Raw genomic sequence first — 19,069 nt, forward strand, 5'->3', positions numbered from 1 at the left:
TGAATGGAACAGCGGCATATCACTTCTGGAGACATGACACGTCATGAGATGCTGAGATTTTTCTCTAGAGGCACTTTTGCACAAAAATCTAAAATGCAAAAAATTGCATATTCCCAAAACAAAAACTGCAATTCTAATAAATCCCATCACCCATCTGTACTACATAACAACCGCTGCTTTGTGTCAACAGGCTGCCACTAACATGGCAGTTGTCAACGCAACATAGTTATTTATCAGTTAACTTCTCAATTCAGGCTGTTGACAAAAGGTGACAGGAGATGCAACTGTTGCCCACTACTGATATATTATTGTCAAATGCATAGTGAAAACAAACCAGAAGGTCAACTCATGGCCATGCATGGGAGATCCTGTATTAAACCTGCATCACCATGGCAGGCCCATGAACATCAAAACAGTGGGAAAACCCATTTCCTATAATCTCTCATTGGTTGCCCTGCAGGTGTCAGTGGTTAACATGTCTTAGGCTAGCATACTCTTACAACATTTTAGAGTTATCACTTGTAATACCGGAGTAGCAAGTCTTCCTACTTAAACAGTAGTGGTCTCTAATGCAGTTGAATACATTTGCAGGCACATTTCTCAGTAAAAAGACCTCTCTATGAATCTACAAGTCTCTGTCAAAAGTCAATAGGTCTTGGATTGGCTTCCAGCCTTTTGGCTTTGGCATTGCTTGTTTTGTCATTTGTTTTGTCAACATTTTTGTTAGAGGAGTTGCCAATATGTAGACATTTTTTTTTTTTTTTGCATAATAGCAAAAATATTTTTTGCTCCTAAAAGCCATATGGCGCCATATCAGCCTATAGCATAAATAGAACTTCTTTGTGGACTGATGTGCTACTTTGGAGAGAGTGGAATTCCGTCGCTTACAGGGAAGTTAACCAGTGGCTGAAGTGGTCTAATCCACTGCCCCATGTTGTAGCGGGCAGAAGAAAAATGGGAATGATACAACAGACCAACGGATAAAAAAGGCTGGCTGACATCCCCAATAAGTAAGAATATTACATATGCAATTATTAGTTAGTGGTCAGCCTAAAAAACTTTAAACAAAAAGTAAGATTTCATCCATAGGCGTTGAGGTAAACAAGAGTTGCCACTTGGCTGTGTCACAGCGCTCTCTGGTTTCTTCTAGTGTTATGCTATACCAAAGTTATTCTGTAGTGTGGGAACTAGCCCGCGGAGGGCACTTCAGCCCATTAGCGCAGTGACTTGTCAGTCTGTCCCCACTGCAAGCAGTTGAGTATGGGAGTCACACAGGGTGCGGACCTGGCTATGCATATGCGCTGGGATAAGTAAATTTTCAATCTAAAGGTGGGAGACCATAGATACACTGATCTGAAACAAGGTAGGCTCTCAGGAGCTGGCAGCAGAACAGAAATTTCACAGTGTGCAAACTGTTAATAGCAGAAACAGCAGGTGCATGGGGAGAAAGTTGAGAACTGAACAGAAATCGTACTGCCCGACTTCCATGTGCAAAGCAGATGGTTCTGCTGGAATAGAAAACCTAGAGGAGAAACAGTCGCCACGTTCTTGAAGATGCTCAAAGAAAACTCACCAAGATTATTGCACTGAGGGAGAGACAGCAGCTGCCCAGGAATGTGGACATTTAGCAAGCACAGGTCGCCAGTAGGTAGTTATAGTTAGGATCTAGTTTCCACAGACAAAGCGTTTTTAGTTTTGCTAAGAATTTTTACCCAGATACTGGTTTCAAATTCCTGAATTTATCCGTACATTCATTTTCCCAAATGTATCCCTAGTTCTTCCCCACAATTCATTCCTCTGGTGGACTTTGTGAAAAGGTCAATGATGTACCTAGATTCCAGGCGCCTTAGACTACGTAATCTATCACCTCCAAGCGGATTTACTGGAACATGATCTAAACCAAAGTACTGTAATTTGTTCCTATCACTGCGATGGAATTCCGCAAAGTGGCGTGCCACCGGGTATGCAGGATCCGATAAATAGTATATGGCTGCTTCACTGACAACCCGGGAGAATGGACTCAGTAGGCTGCAGGGGTGTCCTGCTCATGCAGGGGCACCCTCTCACTTAAATGAAAAGGGCTGCAGGAATCCTCCCTGGTAAATTAAAAACAAATACTTACTTTGCATTTTAATTTAAAATTTGAGGTAATTGCAGATAAAAAAAATCGGAGCTATAAATTAATCACCACAAGATTAACCAACCCTGATTAATTAACTTGAAAAACCACCTGGAACCCTAGTTTTATAGCAGGATATTTCTGAAGCAGGGGTGTCCAACATTTGTCCAGAGGGGGCTAAAATGCCGATGTTCATGATAACCTCGGACTATGGATTGAATCTTTTCTGCTAAAGTGGTTTCTTCCATTGGGTTCATAAAATTATTTTTGTAAAGTGCTTTATCCTTTGCTTTTCGTGTTTCCTGAAAGGCGCTAGCAGCAGATTCGGAGGATGAAAATGAAGACGGCCTCACAGGTGGAAACAATGCAAAAAATGTGTTTACCCTCTTGATTATGAAACGGTGTCTCAGCCTTGAGTGATCTGCTACAGCGCGGCGCGGACAAAAATGCTTAATAAAGAGAGAAATGCGGCTGCTAATAAACCGAGGGGTGAAAAATGAGTATTTCCTCGTCATCCATCTGGCCAGGGTGCTCGACTCAGTCACTTTAAAGTATGCGAAGTATGCCTGGTACAGGGACAGCTGGAAGCCGAGAGCTAGCACCGCTGCCCATCGTGAAATTACCATTCTATGCCACTTATGTGAAGTATGCCTGGTACAGGGACAGAGGCAGGTGAAAACTGAGAGCTATCCCTGCTGGCCACAGTGAGTTTACCACTCTATACCATATGGAAACTACATTTATGCGAAGTATGACTGGTGCAGTAACCTGGGACAGCTGAGCTAGCACCGCTGCCCATGATGAGACTACCACTATACGCCCTTGTGGAAACCCCACTTAAACAAAGTATGCCTGGTGCAGTAACCTGGGGCAGCTGAAGACTAAGAGCTAGCACTGCTTCTCACGGAGAGATTACCGCTCTATGCCCTGGTGGAAACCCCACTTATGCGATGTATGCCTGATGCAATAACCTGGGACAGATGAGAGCTAACACCGCTGGCCACCGTGAGATTACCGCTCTGCACCCAGGTGGAAATCCCATTTATGCGAAGTATGCCTGATGCAATAACCAGGGACAGCTGAAAATGGAGAGCTAGCTTTGCTGGCCACAGTGAGATTGCCGCTCTGCGCCCTGGTGGAAATCCCACTCGTGCGAAGCATGCCTGGTGCAGTAACCATGGACAGCTGGAAGCTGAGAGCTAGCTCCGCTGCCCATCGTGAGATTACCGCTCTACGCCCTGGTGGAAACCTCACTTATGCAAAGTATGGCAGGTGCAGTAACCTGGGGCAGCTGAAAACAGAGCTATCACTGCTGGCCAACATGCGATTACCACTCTACGCCCTGGTGGAAATCCCAATTATGCTAAGTATGCCTGTTGCAGAGACCTGGGAAAGCTGGAAGGTGGCACAGCTGAGATTACCATTCAATGGTCTGACGGAAATCCTACTTATGTGAAGTATGCCTGGTGCAGTAACCTGGGAGAGTGGAAGTTGAGAGGTGGCACCGCTGGCCATGGTGAGATTACCGCTCTGTAGCCTGGTGGAAATCCCATTTATGCAAAATATGCGTGGTGCAGACAGCTGGAAGCTGATCAGGTGTGCTACTGGACACAATGAGATTACCGCTCTAAGGCCTGGTGGAAAACCCACTTTGGCAAATAATGCCTGGTGTAGTAACCTAGGGAAGCTGGAAGCTAAGAGCTGGCACCGCTGGCCATGGTGAGATTACCACTATACACCCAGGTGGAAATCCCACTTTGGCAAATTATGCCTGGTGTAGTAACCTAGGGCAGCTGGAAGTTAAGAGCTGGCACAGCTGGAAGCTAAGAGCTGGCACCGCTGGCCATGGTGAGATTACCACTATACACCCAGGTGGAAATCCCACTTTGGCAAATTATGCCTGGTGAAGTAACCTAGGGCAGCAAGGAGCTGGCACAGCTGGAAGCTAAGAGCTGGCACCGCTGGCCATGGTGAGATTACCACTATACACCCAGGTGGAAATCCCACTTATGCAAAGGTGCCTGGTGCAGTAACCCAGGACAGCTGTAAAATAAGAGCTGGCACCACTGGCCACTGTGAGATTACCGCTCTACGGCCTGGTGGAAATCCCACTTATGCAAAGTAGGTCTGGTGCAGTAACCTGGAACAGCTGGAAGATGATAGCTGACACCGCTGGCCACGGTGAGATTACAGCGCTTCGGCCTGGTGGAAATCCCACCTATGCGAAGTATGTTTGGTGCAGTAACCTGGGACAGCTGGAAGCTAAGAGCTGGGACAGCTGGAAGCTAAGAGATGGCACCGCTGACCATGGTGAGATTACCGGTATATGCCCTGGTGGAAACTGCAGCACTGAGGCACGTCCTGTATCTTGCCTGGACCTGGACGGGAGTTAGCAGTACCTGGCTAGTTGGCTGTTCTCAGATCCTGGCTTGATTTTAGGTGGATCTGGTGGTTACTGGAGCACAATCACATAGGCAACTTCCCTGTTTTCATGTTCAGTGGCAAACCATGGTTAACTATGGATGATCACGGTTTAGCTTCATTTTTGTCGGTGCTTTTATATTGAAACTAAAAAATTATTTTTTCAACTTCGTGACCTAGGGGTACTCCCTTTTGTAAACTGGGAGCGGTGATCAATCAAATACACTGGCCAAGAACACACAAAAGTTCATTTTACAAATTTGGTTCACAACTTTTGACAATCCCTACTCTAGAGAGTGAATAACCTAACCTGAGGTTATCCTCAAGTGCAATACCTACCTCTAAAGGGAGCAAGGGCAATCATGGACCGAGTCAGTGGTTTATGCATCAACTTAGACTCCTAGAGTGTGTCCATTTTTGTTCCCTAGGTCAGGGGCAGTTGACAAGAATATTCCATGGACCTCATTTCAGCACCAACTCTAAGTTTCTTTCTCTGCTTCTATTCATCTGTTGACTGATGATCCATCACTGGACAGCTTAAAACCAGTGTGGTCTGTGGATTCTTCAGTATGCGGAGGCCACCGAGCAGAGAACTTGTCTAGTGGACTTCGTATCCAACCCATGATCATCGTCTTTGTTATTCTACAGGGAGCCCCTCTGCCTCCGACTCCATCCTAAAATCAATCTTGAAGTGTATTCCCTAGGGCAGTCTCTGTTAGCAGCCCTATTCCACTTATATGTCTGCGCATCGCCAAAACACCCATTATTGAATCTTTTTTCAGACATTAGCATAAATTCAGTGATGAAAGCAAATATCTGTGCGGATCATATTTCTGTTTTACAGGAACAACGGTCCCCAACAAGAAATCAATGTCAGGAGGATTATTTATAGAAATATAATGATATCTGTATTTGGCTATCCAACTGGACATGATTGTTTACTATGAAGGAATAAAGGAGCAACATACAGGTGGGGACATGTACAACATAGAAAGGAAAAAACTCAGGCCTTACATGGAGCATGGCCAAAAATTAAATCAATTGGGCCAACAAACGATATACATTGATGTGCTCTAGCACATACAAATACAAGTATACAGTTGTGTTTAGAGTGCTTAAAAGTCAACGTTTCGATCCCTTTAACACATTAATGGGGTCATCTTCAGGACTACAAAATAGTTGCCTGAGCACCATGCCTGTTTTAGTCATTGCACACAATTCTAGGTCAGAGTCCTGGCTTAGTAAGAAGAGGGTCCTCCTTAAATTTACACTCGGAGGTAACTAGGCGATTGGGCCGCCTTTCTGTTGATTGTAGACGATCCTTCATATTAAACTATCATGTCCATTTGGATAGACAAATATATACATCATACCATTTCTCTATAAATAATCCTCCTAATGTTGATTTCTTGTTAGGGACCGTTGTTCCTGTAAAACATTCAATTCTCAAGGGCCCTGACCATTAATTGGGCTGCCTTGTTTTTGTAAAACACGATCACATTTCTGTGACACAGAGCTTCACGTGTCTACAAGAACAAGCAGGTAGGCTATACCCAAAATGTACTTAGCCTGTGAGGTAGTGGAATGCACAGGACAAAGCTGCCCAGTTGCCTAGTAACAATTATTCATAAGTGGGTGTGTCCGGACTATGAATAATCATGAGCAGATGGGAGACCACACAGTATCCTATAGAGAACCGCAGTGGGAACAGGTGAGAGCCGCCTGCCTCAGGAGAGCAAAGCACAAAGAAGCTGCACTGCCATATAAATGGTAGAAATGCCCTAAACAAGCACTGGTAATGTACAACATTTACAAACGCAAGGGGAAGGGCATCATGTCAACAGATCAATGTGTCTTCCTGCAATCCCTAACATATCAAATAACGTTTTTCACTAGATAAGCAAACTACTTTTACCAATCTGCGCAATTAAAAAATATAAATATTAAATTAGATTACGCCATGGCTTACACTTCTGGGACAATGTAGGTTTGTAGGAATTGGGACAAAAGCATCTATAAGAGAAAAGTTAGCTATTTCACAAACTCTCCATAAGAAAATGTATCTCTCACTGTAAGTGGTTTAAATTTTGTTTCCAGAGAGTGCCGTAATGGTTCGTAATGACAAAGAATATGCTATTTTATTTAAATAAAATGTCTTTCGAAGTGTTTCAGGCTAGACATTGGGAACAGACAGTTTGAAGGGACAGTCAACGTCATCCTTACCTTAGTCATTACAGATATTTAGAGATGATGAGTTGATATTAACCCCTTAAGTGCTGCCGTCGGCCAACGGTCGTCGCGAGCACTACCTTGCCAGTGCTGCGCACGACCGTTGGCCGACGGGCCAGCATTCGTTCTTCGAACGTTCAGCACTGGGCGCTGAACGTTCGACGCTCCTATGAGGTTAAGCGTTTCTACTGCACCTACCTTTACAATCAGCTCATAGCGAGGGATTCTTTGAACAGGCTTGATCATTAAATCGGACAGGGCTTGCTTCTCCTTGTGTTCTCTCATGCATTGCTGGAAAGAAAGGAATGAAACTAAAATCAGCGCCATGTCCTACATATCACAATAGCCTACAATCTAATATAATCTCGTTTACAGTGACCCACATGGTCATTATGACATACTCATGTTTATTCAGGGAGCAAAAATGTACCTTTTGTACACCTTGCCTGAACAGGCCCAAGAACCTGACTTTTGTCTACTCTGGGTATGCACCCCTCACATTAGACTTTAGTTGAGACCGCGTTGTTTCCCCCTACGTGAAGGGGACCATGAGTGGAGTACAGATTCGTCCGAGAGGGTCTCTATGGGAAAGCCCCATACCTTTGATATCGCTGTGTTAATATTTGGTAGCAAGTGTTTCAGCATTTGTGATACAGATGATAGCTATGAATGACTATTTGGGGACCAAGCCTCCTTTCTTGCTCACCAGCCGGTATGGGTACCTTTCGGGGTAGCTTTGGCCAGCTCAACAGAATCCTACTCCGTCACCTCATTAATTGGACACTTTGCATCTTCACACCTCTTTTTTGCCATCGCTTTGTATTAGTTAATTATCGGGCCCTTTGATTAGCTCATGTGGTATACTATAAATTAGCTCTTTAATTGCCACAGAGATCTTTTCATTAAGAAACTCTGTTTCTGACGAGGTTGACCGCAGACCCAAAACTACTTTCAAGGTTCCCAACCTACTATTCCCAAACCTGCTGATGGCAGGCATCCTCATCTGCCCGCTCGAAGAGCATGTGAATGGTAACATCCTCCGGCATGACCAGAGTTCAGAATTCAAACCACGCAGAAGCACAAAACCCTCCTTGGTCGACATCAGGCTACCATCGCTCGAAACAGCCCTGAGCTCAAGATCCTTCTCAACCTATCAGACGCATGACACGAGGGAACTGAATTACTCCTGGAGAATCTGGAAAATGGGCAGGATGTAAGGCAAAGTGGCAAAACTTCATTTCAAACTAGAGCCCACCAATGACAAACATCGCCACCTCTGTATTAACTCACGCAGCTTCACATACTGTGCCAGATGGTTGCACGCGACACCCAACTATATATAGGCTTGGTAGCGATGCTCAATAACAACTCAACGTAACCAAACGTCTATGGGAAATATATGAATGGCTAAGCAGAGCAACTTGCACCTTAGCGTCACAAACATCGTCATGCTGGTAAACAGTGACACACCAAGTGTTTCTTCTACCTACAGGATACGAGAAGAACCTCTTCACCAGCAGAAAAGGTACACATTTGGGATCTGGTCTGCACATTGCATCACACCGCTCAGAAAAAGAATAACTATAACTTTATGATGCGGAGGAGTTTCCCCTCGGAAGATACAACTAATTATACTAACCAGTGCCTTACTTTTTCCCCAGTTGTTGTTTGGTTGACCACTAAAGAAGGAAAATCAGAAACTACACACTGTCGAAAAGTCATGCCAGCGGTGAATCTAGTCCACCATCTACCAGGGAGGAAAAAAAACAAACTGGATCAAATAGGACCCGAGCAGGAAGAAATAACTCAACAAAAGATGTTATCCCTCTACACTCGTAAACGCAACCAGTCCCCCACCCCAGAGACTGAAAATAGCAAGGAGGTAGAGTCATTGGAGTACTGGGTCTGGATCCAACACCAACACCCACAGTGAAAAACCAAGCACGCTTGTAGGGTTAAGGGTAGCCTGAAATAATCTTTAAAAGGAAGACTTCAACTGACACCAACCCAGATCTTGAAGGTTTCCACCCCCTTCAAGATGCAGTCAAACACTACATAAGCATCACCTGAAGCACCAATATCACAGACCTCTCAATCTGCCGCTGTGGACCCCTCTTCCCGGACGAGAGGTCTGTGGATGGAACCCTCTTTTGAAGACTTTCAAGTATTGCCAAGTGGCAGCAAGGTGGTAAGTCAACATTCCACAATTGATAAAATAGAATTGATTCGACAATTCGACAGTGAGGTAGTGTGGCTCACTGGTTAGAGGCGGCAGACCCGAGAGCAGAGGACGGCCCGGGACCAGGGTTCGATTCCCGGCGCGGCAGGTTTCTGGACCAGGGTCAGCGGACTCGATAATTCTCTCGCCTCGGTGCCCACTCTGATCAGCGATCACACTCGGCAACTCTGGGCATTAGCTTGCCTCATCTTCACTAACGGCCCCACCAGACCGCCGGGGATGCCTGGTCTCACCCTGGAGATACCCATTAAGGGACCATCTCTCAGGGAAGCCAGGAAGGGTTTCACAGCGGTCGAAGCGCGGAGATACTCCCCCGGGAGTGATTCTAGCGCTATATAAACACGCAAAATTAAATTAAATAATGAGAGGCTTATACCGGCCTATTTCTGTACTATACGCAGGTCTTACGCGATGCAGCTCAAATCCGCTTGTATCTGCTCAAGCGTTAGGCTCTGGATCGCCTAGGTCGCCGTTACGGAAACCAGGGTGTTAATATTCACTTATATCAGCTCATCAATTGCTCATATTCTATGACACCCAAACTTCCAAACTTTAAATTGGATGGGAGTCCTCATCATCAGGGTGACAGGATATTTATAGCACCCATACTAACTATCCCGAGAATGATACAGATTACGTTTATTGTAGTATTATTTCACAAGGAGGGCCCCATTACCATGCAGATTGCCTCAATACCACTTTTAAAAAACTGGCATTTTGCGCAGTTCCATTGACAGCAAATCAGTAAACAGATGACAATTAACAAAAGGGTGCAGATTACATTACTGAGAAATGGACAAATATCAAAGCTACTATGCCGGAAACTTGGACAGACTTGTTTTACCCGAAGAGTGACCAAAAGATCACCCCTTGTAGGCCTGAGAGCAGCATTAAGAGACGAAGAGGCAAGAGGAGATGTAAGCTTCGGAGGAGGAAGGGAAGGCGTGGATGCAGGAAGAGAAGAGGATGGAGGAGGAAGAGAAGAGGATGGAGGAGGAAGAGAAGAGGGTGGAGGAGGAAGAGAAGAGGGTGGAGGAGAAAGACAAGAGGGTGGAGGAGGAAGACAAGATGGTGGAGGAGGAGGAAGAGAAGATGATGGAGGAGGAAGAGAAGATGATGGAGGAGGAAGAGAAGATGATGGAGGAAGAGAAGAGGATGGAGGAGGAAGACAAGATGATGGAGGAGGAAGAGAAGAGGATGGAGGAGGAAGAGAAGAGGATGGAGGAGGAAGAGAAGAGGATGGAGGAGGAAGAGAAGAGGGTGGAGGATGGAGGAGGAAGAGAAGAGGGTGGAGGAGGAAGAGAGGAGGAAGACAAGAGGGTGGAGGAGGAAGACAAGAGGGTGGAGGAGGAAGACAAGAGGGTGGAGGAGGAAGAGAAGATGATGGAGGAGGAAGAGAAGATGATGGAGGAGGAAGAGAAGATGATGGAGGAAGAGAAGAGGATGGAGGAGGAAGAGAAGAGGATGGATGAGGAAGAAAAGATGATGGAGGAGGAAGACAAGATGATGGAGGAGGAAGACAAGATGATGGAGGAGGAAGACAAGATGATGGAGGAGGAAGACAAGATGATGGAGGAGGAAGACAAGATGATGGAGGAGGAAGACAAGATGATGGAGGAGGAAGACAAGATGATGGAGGAGGAAGACAAGATGATGGAGGAAGACAAGATGATGGAGGAGGAAGACAAGATGATGGAGGAGGAAGACAAGATGATGGAGGAAGACAAGATGAAGGAGGAGGAAGAGAAGATGATGGAGGAGGAAGAGAAGATGATGGAGGAGGAAGAGAAGATGATGGAGGAGGAAGATGGGGAGAACAAAATGGAGCGTAGGAGAACGCAGGGAAGTGAAGGGAGGAACGAGGACGACAAGAATGGAAAGGAGCAATACTGGGAAGAGTAGAAGGAGGTGGAGCAGAAAGGGATGATGATGAAGGTGGAGCTAATGGGAGAGAAGGGGCACAAAGGGTTATAGAATGGGAATGTAGAAGGAGGGAGCGGGCGAGATGGAGGATGTGGAAATGAGGAAGTAAAAGACACAACTTAAGAGGAGGACAGCTAGTGTAGGCCATTGTTAGAATGTAAGTAGGAAAGGTTGAAACAGTGGTGTTTTTACTGCCTTGCAGAAGCCGCAAATCATGGGGCAAAGGCAATATTTTCTGAAAGCGAGAACACGCTTCGACAGGCCTAAAAGTGATTCTCGAAATTTCCCTGTCCACAAAAATAACTTCGGTCTTGTCAATGTTTTAACTTCAACAAATTTGTTTGCATCCATGTGTTAGTAGCCAGAAAAGTCTACAACTAGTCTGATTTTTACAGATTATTAAGTTCATGTCAGACTGCAGCCTGTGGCTATGTGGGTAAAAAGGTTGTTCTTGAAGGACCGAATTAATCCAGAATTATTTAAAAATCCTATGAAGACTGGTGCTCCCCAGGGATTGACCCTGTCCCTCCTTCTTCAGGTGCCCAAGCTTGAGCAAAAAAACGTGTCTGAACTTAGAGCATCTGTACACCCATGACCCATGTCATTCTAGCGCATTTAAAGGTCCATACCAACAATTCAGAGACTGTAATCCCTCAGTGACCCTGGAGATCGCCAATGAGGGGAAGTGGGATGGAACCCTAGCCATTAGGAAGATCTGGTGATATTTTGGTACAAAAACAATGACATCACAACTTCATAAACATTTTAACAATAGATATCAGGTGGAGCAACCGCCAGATATTGCCTGTGATTTGCCCATCCTATTGAGGGGCCAATCTGCAGGAGCGGTTGAACCACGGGGCTCAAATAGGCAATTTATTTTTTTTTACAAAAGTTTTTTGTTTGCTTCACATTAGCCTGGAAGTGTTGGTTGAGCTTTCCCGAAACTGTTCTAGGAGAGATCCTCTGCTTCCCAACCTGTGCTTCAACCTACATTTTCAGATGTATTTCCCAACTAGCAGGATACTCTAGTTCCACTTTCTGTCCCATTCCTTCCTCTCCATAAAAAATAATGTTGCAATGTCTGGATATTCATAGGTCTCTGTTCGTTTCAAGTGTACATCATTGTTCCATCACCCTGATCTCATCTTTGTCAAGGAACAGATGCGGACTTCACTGGGAGCACGTGGGGTGGATTTTCCATTGTGAAGACCACCCAATCTGCTGCCCAGAAGCTGGTACACGAACCCCCCTACCGCCCACAGGGCTTGAGAGCTTCTACACCAGCATGCTGGGTTAAGATATGCAATGCATCTACTACAAAAACCTGCACATTTTTGTACGAAACCATCAGGTCTTGGGAAGGGTTAGAATTTGCTTCTGAATCAGGAGAATTTAGTTCAGTGACTTTAATAACCAGGATGAGAGTGTGTGTATGTGACAGTGTGTGTGTGAGTGTGTGTGTGTGTGTGTGTGTGTGTGTGTGTGTGAGTGTATGAGTGAGAGTGTGTGTGTTTGCATGTGGGTGAGTGTGTGTATGTGTGTGTGTGTGTGAGAGAGAGAGACTGTAAGTGTGTGTGAGATTGTGTGAGTGTGGGTGAGAGTATGTGTGTTTGTGTGTGGGTGAGTGTGTGTGTGAAAGTGTGTGTGAGTGAAAGTATGTGCGAGTGAAAGGGTGTGTGAGTGAAAGGGTGTGTGTGAGTGAATGTGTGAGTGAGTGAAAGTGTGAGTGAGTGAAAGTGTGAGTGAGTGAAAGTGTGGGTGAGAGTGTGTGTGAGTGTATGTGATAGAGTGTATGAGAGAGAGAGAGAGTAAGTGTGTAAGTGTGTTTGTGTTTTTCTCTTCAGGCCTGCTGGATTACTGCTTGGTAAATCCACAGTGTAAGATTTGTAAAGATGAAGGCCGGAGAGGTGGTAACGATGTGACGACCTACTGGTAATTCTTATTCATCAGAGTCCAAAGCTTCCTTATCACAGCCCTTGAGTTCCTCGTGCAGTAGGAAGTTTAGGCCTTCACCACTGACTGTTCTACACCAACAGATGATTCCTGGCGCTGAAGGTTTTACAATAAACAGAGGACTTTAAAAAACAGACAGAGGACAAGCTATTTGCCTGCCACCAAAAGCAAGACCCATCATCTTGGTGTAATACCTGCACTCACTGCACCTTTACTCTGCACCAACCAATCCTGGGGAAAACAGAAACCCCTCTGAACTACGCAAGTACCTCAAGCACACAAATGCAGATGTGACCAGGGGTCTCCTGTGAGTGTGTTGCGGTCTTTCGGTATGTGTGGTGTGTCCTAAGTAGGTGTGTGAGAGAAAGGTTCAGAACCACAATGAAGGCAACCCTGAAACTTAAAGATACTGCTGAGAATACAATGACAACTCAAAAGGCGATTGTAACTACCAAGCAAAACTAGGTGTTAACCAAGGGAGAGTCTATCAAGCTGTAACTGTAAATCATCGACATACACATGAAGTTTGTTACATTGCTGGTGTTGCGAATCATGCACAATTGTTTGTGTAAATATTATAAGGAGATCTGGGCAACCATTTGGGATCCCCACCGCAGGCCACTACTAAACGTTTTGTGAGTTCAAGCCTAGATTTCATGACCACAGAAATGTCACAGATTAGTACCCCATGATTTAAAAAAACTAGAAAACAGATTTTAAAATATTTCTGAAAGCTATTTTAGCTGACCACGTGGGATCAATCCAGGTATGAGTCATTTGCGAGGATTAGGCAAGCAAGGGGGAGTCTTAGGGAGCTACTTAGGCCGGTGACTCTAATGACAACCTTTGAAAGTAAACCCTTTGGAGATAAGGTTATTGCTTCTCTGGACATCTAGCAATAATCTGTAAACAGGGGAACAGCACATCAGCCAACTGAACTTAAAAAGCAGACCGGGAGGAGAGGCAGGAACAAGGTGGATTCCCCAAAAACAGGACACTTTCTGGAAAAGGAATGTTCAGATCGCTTTATTTTTTCTTAAATTGCAGTGTACTTTAGAAGCTTGATTGGATCACCCCTTCCCCCCAATGATGTATTACACATACCTCCAGGAACTTCAAAAAGGCAGGTCTTGCTTCTCTGGCGATTCTTACAGCATCTTTGGCATTGAGGAAATTGTCGATATAAGCTGAATAGATCTTCACGAGGATGTCTTTGGAAAACTAGAGAAGAGAAAAAAAATCAATGAACTACTGGGCTAGTGGACCACTGAGCACAACTCCTCCAAGGCCAAACTTGCCTCATGCATTAGCGCTCAACCCGCATTTAACTTTGTCTGAACAATGGTGTGCTCCAGGTTTATTTCGTGTTCCTCCAATGCAAAGCCCGGTATCCTTGGTTGGTGCTCTTCAACTAGGACCTGAGGTGCCAAGGTGAGGATGAGTGAGAGCCCAAGGCCTGTGATTTCTTCCTCATAACAAAATTGTTTCCATAGTCAACAAAAACACAAGCCCCTTTGAAGGGCCACACTCAGTAAACCCTGATCTCAAACTACTGTTGGTTAAGGCGTGGATGAGAAACGTGCATGATTGCTTCTCCGATCCTGGGATAAGGAGAGGGTGATCCTGGGACAAGGAGAGGCCGATCATTGTCAAGGAGAGGCCGATCCGGGGACAAGGAGAGGCCGATCCGGGGACAAGGAGAGGCCGATCCGGGGACAAGGAGAGGCCGATCCGGGGACAAGGAGAGGCCGATCCGGGGACAAGGAGAGGCCGATCCGGGGACAAGGAGAGGCCGATCCTGGGACAAGGAGAGGGTGATCCTGGGACAAGGAGAGGGTGATCCTGGGACAAGGAGAGTACGATCCTGGGACAAAGAGAGGCCGATCCGGGGACAAGGAGAGGGTAATCCTGGGACAAGGAGAGGGTGATCCTGGGACAAGGAGAGGGTGATCCTGGGACAAGAAGAGGGTGATCCTGGGACAAGGAGAGGGTGACCCTGGGACAACGAGAGGATGATCCTGGGACAAGGAGAGGGTGATCCTGGGACAAGGAAAGGCCCGCTCTCCTTGTGCCGGGATCGGCCTCTCCTTGTCCCAGCATCTGGCCTGTCAATTAGGGTAATATTGACAACTGGCCGGCAGGAGGCGGGCCACTTGTGTTTATTATTTATTTATGAGTTTTGTAAAGCTGTGTGTGTGTCTTCTTAGTTACTCTAGAGAGCTTAAAGCGCTAAAAAGGTAAAACAGATAAAGAGACGGAGAGGATCATTAGAGTGAGTGGTGAAATAGACCTTCACCCGATGTTCTTCCATTGTGTCGTCTTCTACGTGCACTTGTGTTGAATTTATTTAAGCCTTTGGATGGGGTATAATAGAAGGCTGAGACAAATGCCATCACTGTAGTCAAGTCATAACATGAGCGCTTTTACGAGCGTCACAATGTGCAGGAATGAAAAGGGGGTCCATCTGAAAGTTCAGAAAAGGCGTAGAGATGTGAACAAAGTTTGGGCACAGGCAAGTGGCTGACAGCTGGAGGATGGTTAGTAATGTGGGTTTAAACTGGTGATGTTAAAAAAATTACTGAAATTAAACAAACATATTGGGGGGAAAAAAGCTCTGAAAGTCTTTGCATAGTATCTAGCTTCATTAGATATACAGGAGTTGTGTGTTAAGTCTGTCTTTATTGTCTATGGTCCACTGCACTAGACACTGAAAAAAGCCTCAGCATACATACAACTGACAATAGCCATGCTGAGAAATAGAGAAAAAGGTCTAGCATAAGCAAGGAAGTATGATGGGTATTTTTTTTATTTTGTATTGCAAGCATAAAAAGGAATATGTCATTAACCAATAGTGGGTGCCTTATGCTTGCAACAGATTTACATTTAAAAAACATTTGCTGATGCAGTTGTTTTTACTAATGATTTTTTTAAACAACAAGCTTTTCAGTTGTGTTATGCATTTTAATTGCATTATTTAAGAAGATTACCTCACCATCTAACTAATTACTCAAACGGTAGGCAGCTCCAATGTTACACCTTCACAAACACTTTATAACAAATGTTCAAAATGCAGGTAAAAAACAGCTGGTATTTTATAATTATTATTTAAAGAAAACATAAAAAGTATATGGTGAAATGAATTAACAACTGAAAAGAAAAAAGCTACTTTTAAATGGGTGTGGATTATATTCTCAGACTTTGTGCAGTCACTCAAAGTGAAGGGAACCAATGGATAAAGTAGGCTGACTTATTTCCCCATGCTGTGGTGGGCGTAAGCAAAATGTGAGTGACAATTTCATAGACCAATGGATGAAGCCCTATGATCACAAGCCCCATCGAGGCATGTATATTATGGATAATTTAGCGCAAAAACAATAGTCTGGCGATAGCCTTAAAAAAACTAAACTAGCATTGGCATAGCCAATATGTCTCACCTTTAGGACATTATAAGTGTTTAGCCATGCAACAGTTGATGTTGCACCAAAGATATTGTGCAGCATAATTAAATACTTATAAGGTCCCAAAGGCTAGACCTATTAGCTATGCCAATGCTTGTTTGTTTTTAGAATCGAGCCCTTTAGTATTCTGGGACCAGCGTCCCTATAATAGGCAGCCTCTAGGTGCTGTACAGTGCGAGCTCAGTACAGGCTGCTCTGTTCTGATTAAGCGTGCTCACACTAAGTGACATCACTGCAGAATTAGCATGTGCCTTCCATGTGCACATGCATGCTCTGTTCTGATCACTTAAATGGCGGTTACTAACAGACACCTCGGTGACGCGTGTGAATGGCCTGTTCCACTGCTGCTTATCTTGTTTCACCCTATGGGAATTAACTTCCACTCACCTCTGTCCATTGCAAAGATATTGATTCACAAGCAAAAGCACTTCCTTTTATTATATTTCATCATGAAATAAATGTCGAACCCTCCTTTGGGTGCAGAACACCACGTGGCTCTTTTATAACTGTGTGTGCAAGAAACAAAGCACCACGTTATAGCAGTTCTGCCGATGGCCCCATTCTGGGAAACACCAACAAGTCATTACTCACCCTCCCCCGACATCTCCGTTTCGTAAACCTTTATTGCCAATATATCCCCAGGCCGCTGGCACGTGCCACTTTAAATACTGTACTTTATCAGCACCCTTCAGCGGTGTGCTTCACGCCTGCCAACATGCGGCGGAAATAGAATGAGGCATGTAAACGTATTCCAAAGACACTCCCGGTCAGCGGTGTGTTACCAAGTATGTTTATACAGTGCCATAGGCACAGGTGATGCTGTTTATAGTTGCTGCAAGTAACTGGTGTTACAACTAGTTTCCATTTTAAATGTACCGTGTCTCTCCGCATTAGGAGGCTGAAAGACTGAGCAGGTCCTGCCAGGATTTGTATTAGTGACAACTGCGGCCATCTTGAGTACCCCACTCTCAAGCTTGTCTCATGATGGTGGTTTTAAATTGTGACAACCAGATCTTAGAAACAAGCGCATCTGTGCATGTCTGTGTCAGGGTGGGAAAGAGAAGGACACACCTCCAGAAAGGATGCAGTTTTAGGGGACAGGTCATGTCCCAGTGGAGAAGAACAAACAATAACAAGAAAGCACGAAAGTGAAAGCTGAAGCTAATTAGACAAGCGCAGCCGCGAATGCAGCTGCAGCGTCCCGGGAGTCGAGTGGGGCACGCGCACGATCGCGCAACGCTGCTCGTAACCGCAAGCCATAGGCCGGAAGTCCAGAGCGATTCCAAGAGGTCGTTTTATCCTAGAGCAGCGCATGCGTGCTGCGCTAGGCTCGACCTACAAGCAGAGCAGGTTGAACAAGTAGTAAGCACACAAACGAGGCAGGGCAGAGGTAACTTTTGGAAATCAAGAATGGAGTTCTGAAGATGGGGTGGACGGTGTGCATATGGAGCATTCCCCCTTTAGAAATGCAAGGGAATAAACAAGCAAACAATAAAAGAAAAACTAGATACATGAGGGAAAAATAGAGCAGCAATATTGAAAAACAAATGTAAGTAAAATATAATTATAGACATTACAAATGAAAACGTTGAGAAACCGAGAAAAAACGGAGCTGGTTTTGAAAAGGTACTTGGGAGAAGAGACTTTGACCTGGGAGACATTTACTTTAAATAAGCAACTGCACTCTGTACAGCGAGAGCTAAGAAAGAGCCCGGATTATGCAAGCATGGAAGAGGTGAAAAGACTATGGCGCTCATGTTCCTCCTCTGGCAGGAAATGACGCAAAGATGGCCGGTGATACGCTGGCTAAAGAGACCATCAAACAGCACTGCTTTGATCCCACGTGTGGTCCAGTTAACAGATTTCCATTAACTGACGATGGAAATGAATAAATGACGCCTCCCTGCGTTTCATACAATGTACAGATCATGGGCAAGCTGCGTCCGCCGAGCTCCACAGCACGATAACATAGTAAATTAAAAAGCAAGAAATCAATTTATAACACACCAAAACAAAGAGCTCTTCTGAGCTATTAAAGAAAGATAAAAGAATTAAATTAAAGTCTTTCAGACTTGTTGTTCTCAGAGGCAAGAGTTCCCTCGGTGAGTTAACCTCGTGCGTCACACTCGCCCCACACAGCACGTGCGCCTGGAGGCCCTGGCAGCAGAAAGCGATGAAAAACGCAGTATACTGATGTAGATTCACAGCTATGCAAAACTCGTTGCTACCTACAATTGTTAGCCCGTCCCCATCCGCTAGCAGCTCCAGTGTAGGGTGCCTGGGGTCTAGGGCTAGGTACTACGTATGAGCGCACATCTGCATGGCAGCTGTTCTGTCAAACGGAGCCTCTGTCGTCCTTTCCAACGTGCTCCTGTTTAGGAAAGGGAAAGCAGGGAGTTTTTAGACCTCGCCTACTGTCAGCCTTACCAGTCTGTTGTGGATGACCTACTGTCAACAATACAAATACAAAGAACATACACGTTGGTAGTAGGGGTGCGGGGGAAGGAGGGTTCTGCAACACCCCCAAAATAACCACGCTGGAGCTCAAATGAGCCATACATATGCTGTCAAATATTGGTTTTAGCTGCTCATATCTGCTGTGCTTTGATAGAAGTCAAATGTCAGGCAGTTTTATCCAGACAAACACTCTACACCACTCCACTCGAGAACACTACACCACTCTACAACACTCTACTCCATTCCAGTCTACTTCACTCTACGACA

General features: G+C 45.1%; 1 protein-coding gene and 1 pseudogene across 1 annotated transcript in view; one reads left to right on the forward strand and one right to left on the reverse strand.

The window, feature by feature from the left end:
- ARHGEF17 (Rho guanine nucleotide exchange factor 17) overlaps positions 1-19,069 on the reverse strand; it is a 572,303-nt gene that overhangs the window by 87,353 nt on the left and 465,881 nt on the right. The window contains exons 4-5 of the mRNA XM_086933847.1: positions 13,992-14,108; positions 6,968-7,060 (exon numbers count right to left, since the gene is read on the reverse strand). Coding sequence (XP_086789973.1) covers positions 6,968-7,060; positions 13,992-14,108 — 210 coding nt within the window. The remainder of the gene's footprint in view (positions 1-6,967; positions 7,061-13,991; positions 14,109-19,069) is intronic.
- Positions 8,173-10,910, forward strand: LOC147693639 (uncharacterized; annotated as a pseudogene).

Source organism: Lissotriton vulgaris, chromosome 8 (assembly GCF_964263255.1).
Source record: "Lissotriton vulgaris chromosome 8, aLisVul1.2, whole genome shotgun sequence".
Lineage (NCBI taxonomy): Eukaryota > Metazoa > Chordata > Amphibia > Caudata > Salamandridae > Lissotriton > Lissotriton vulgaris.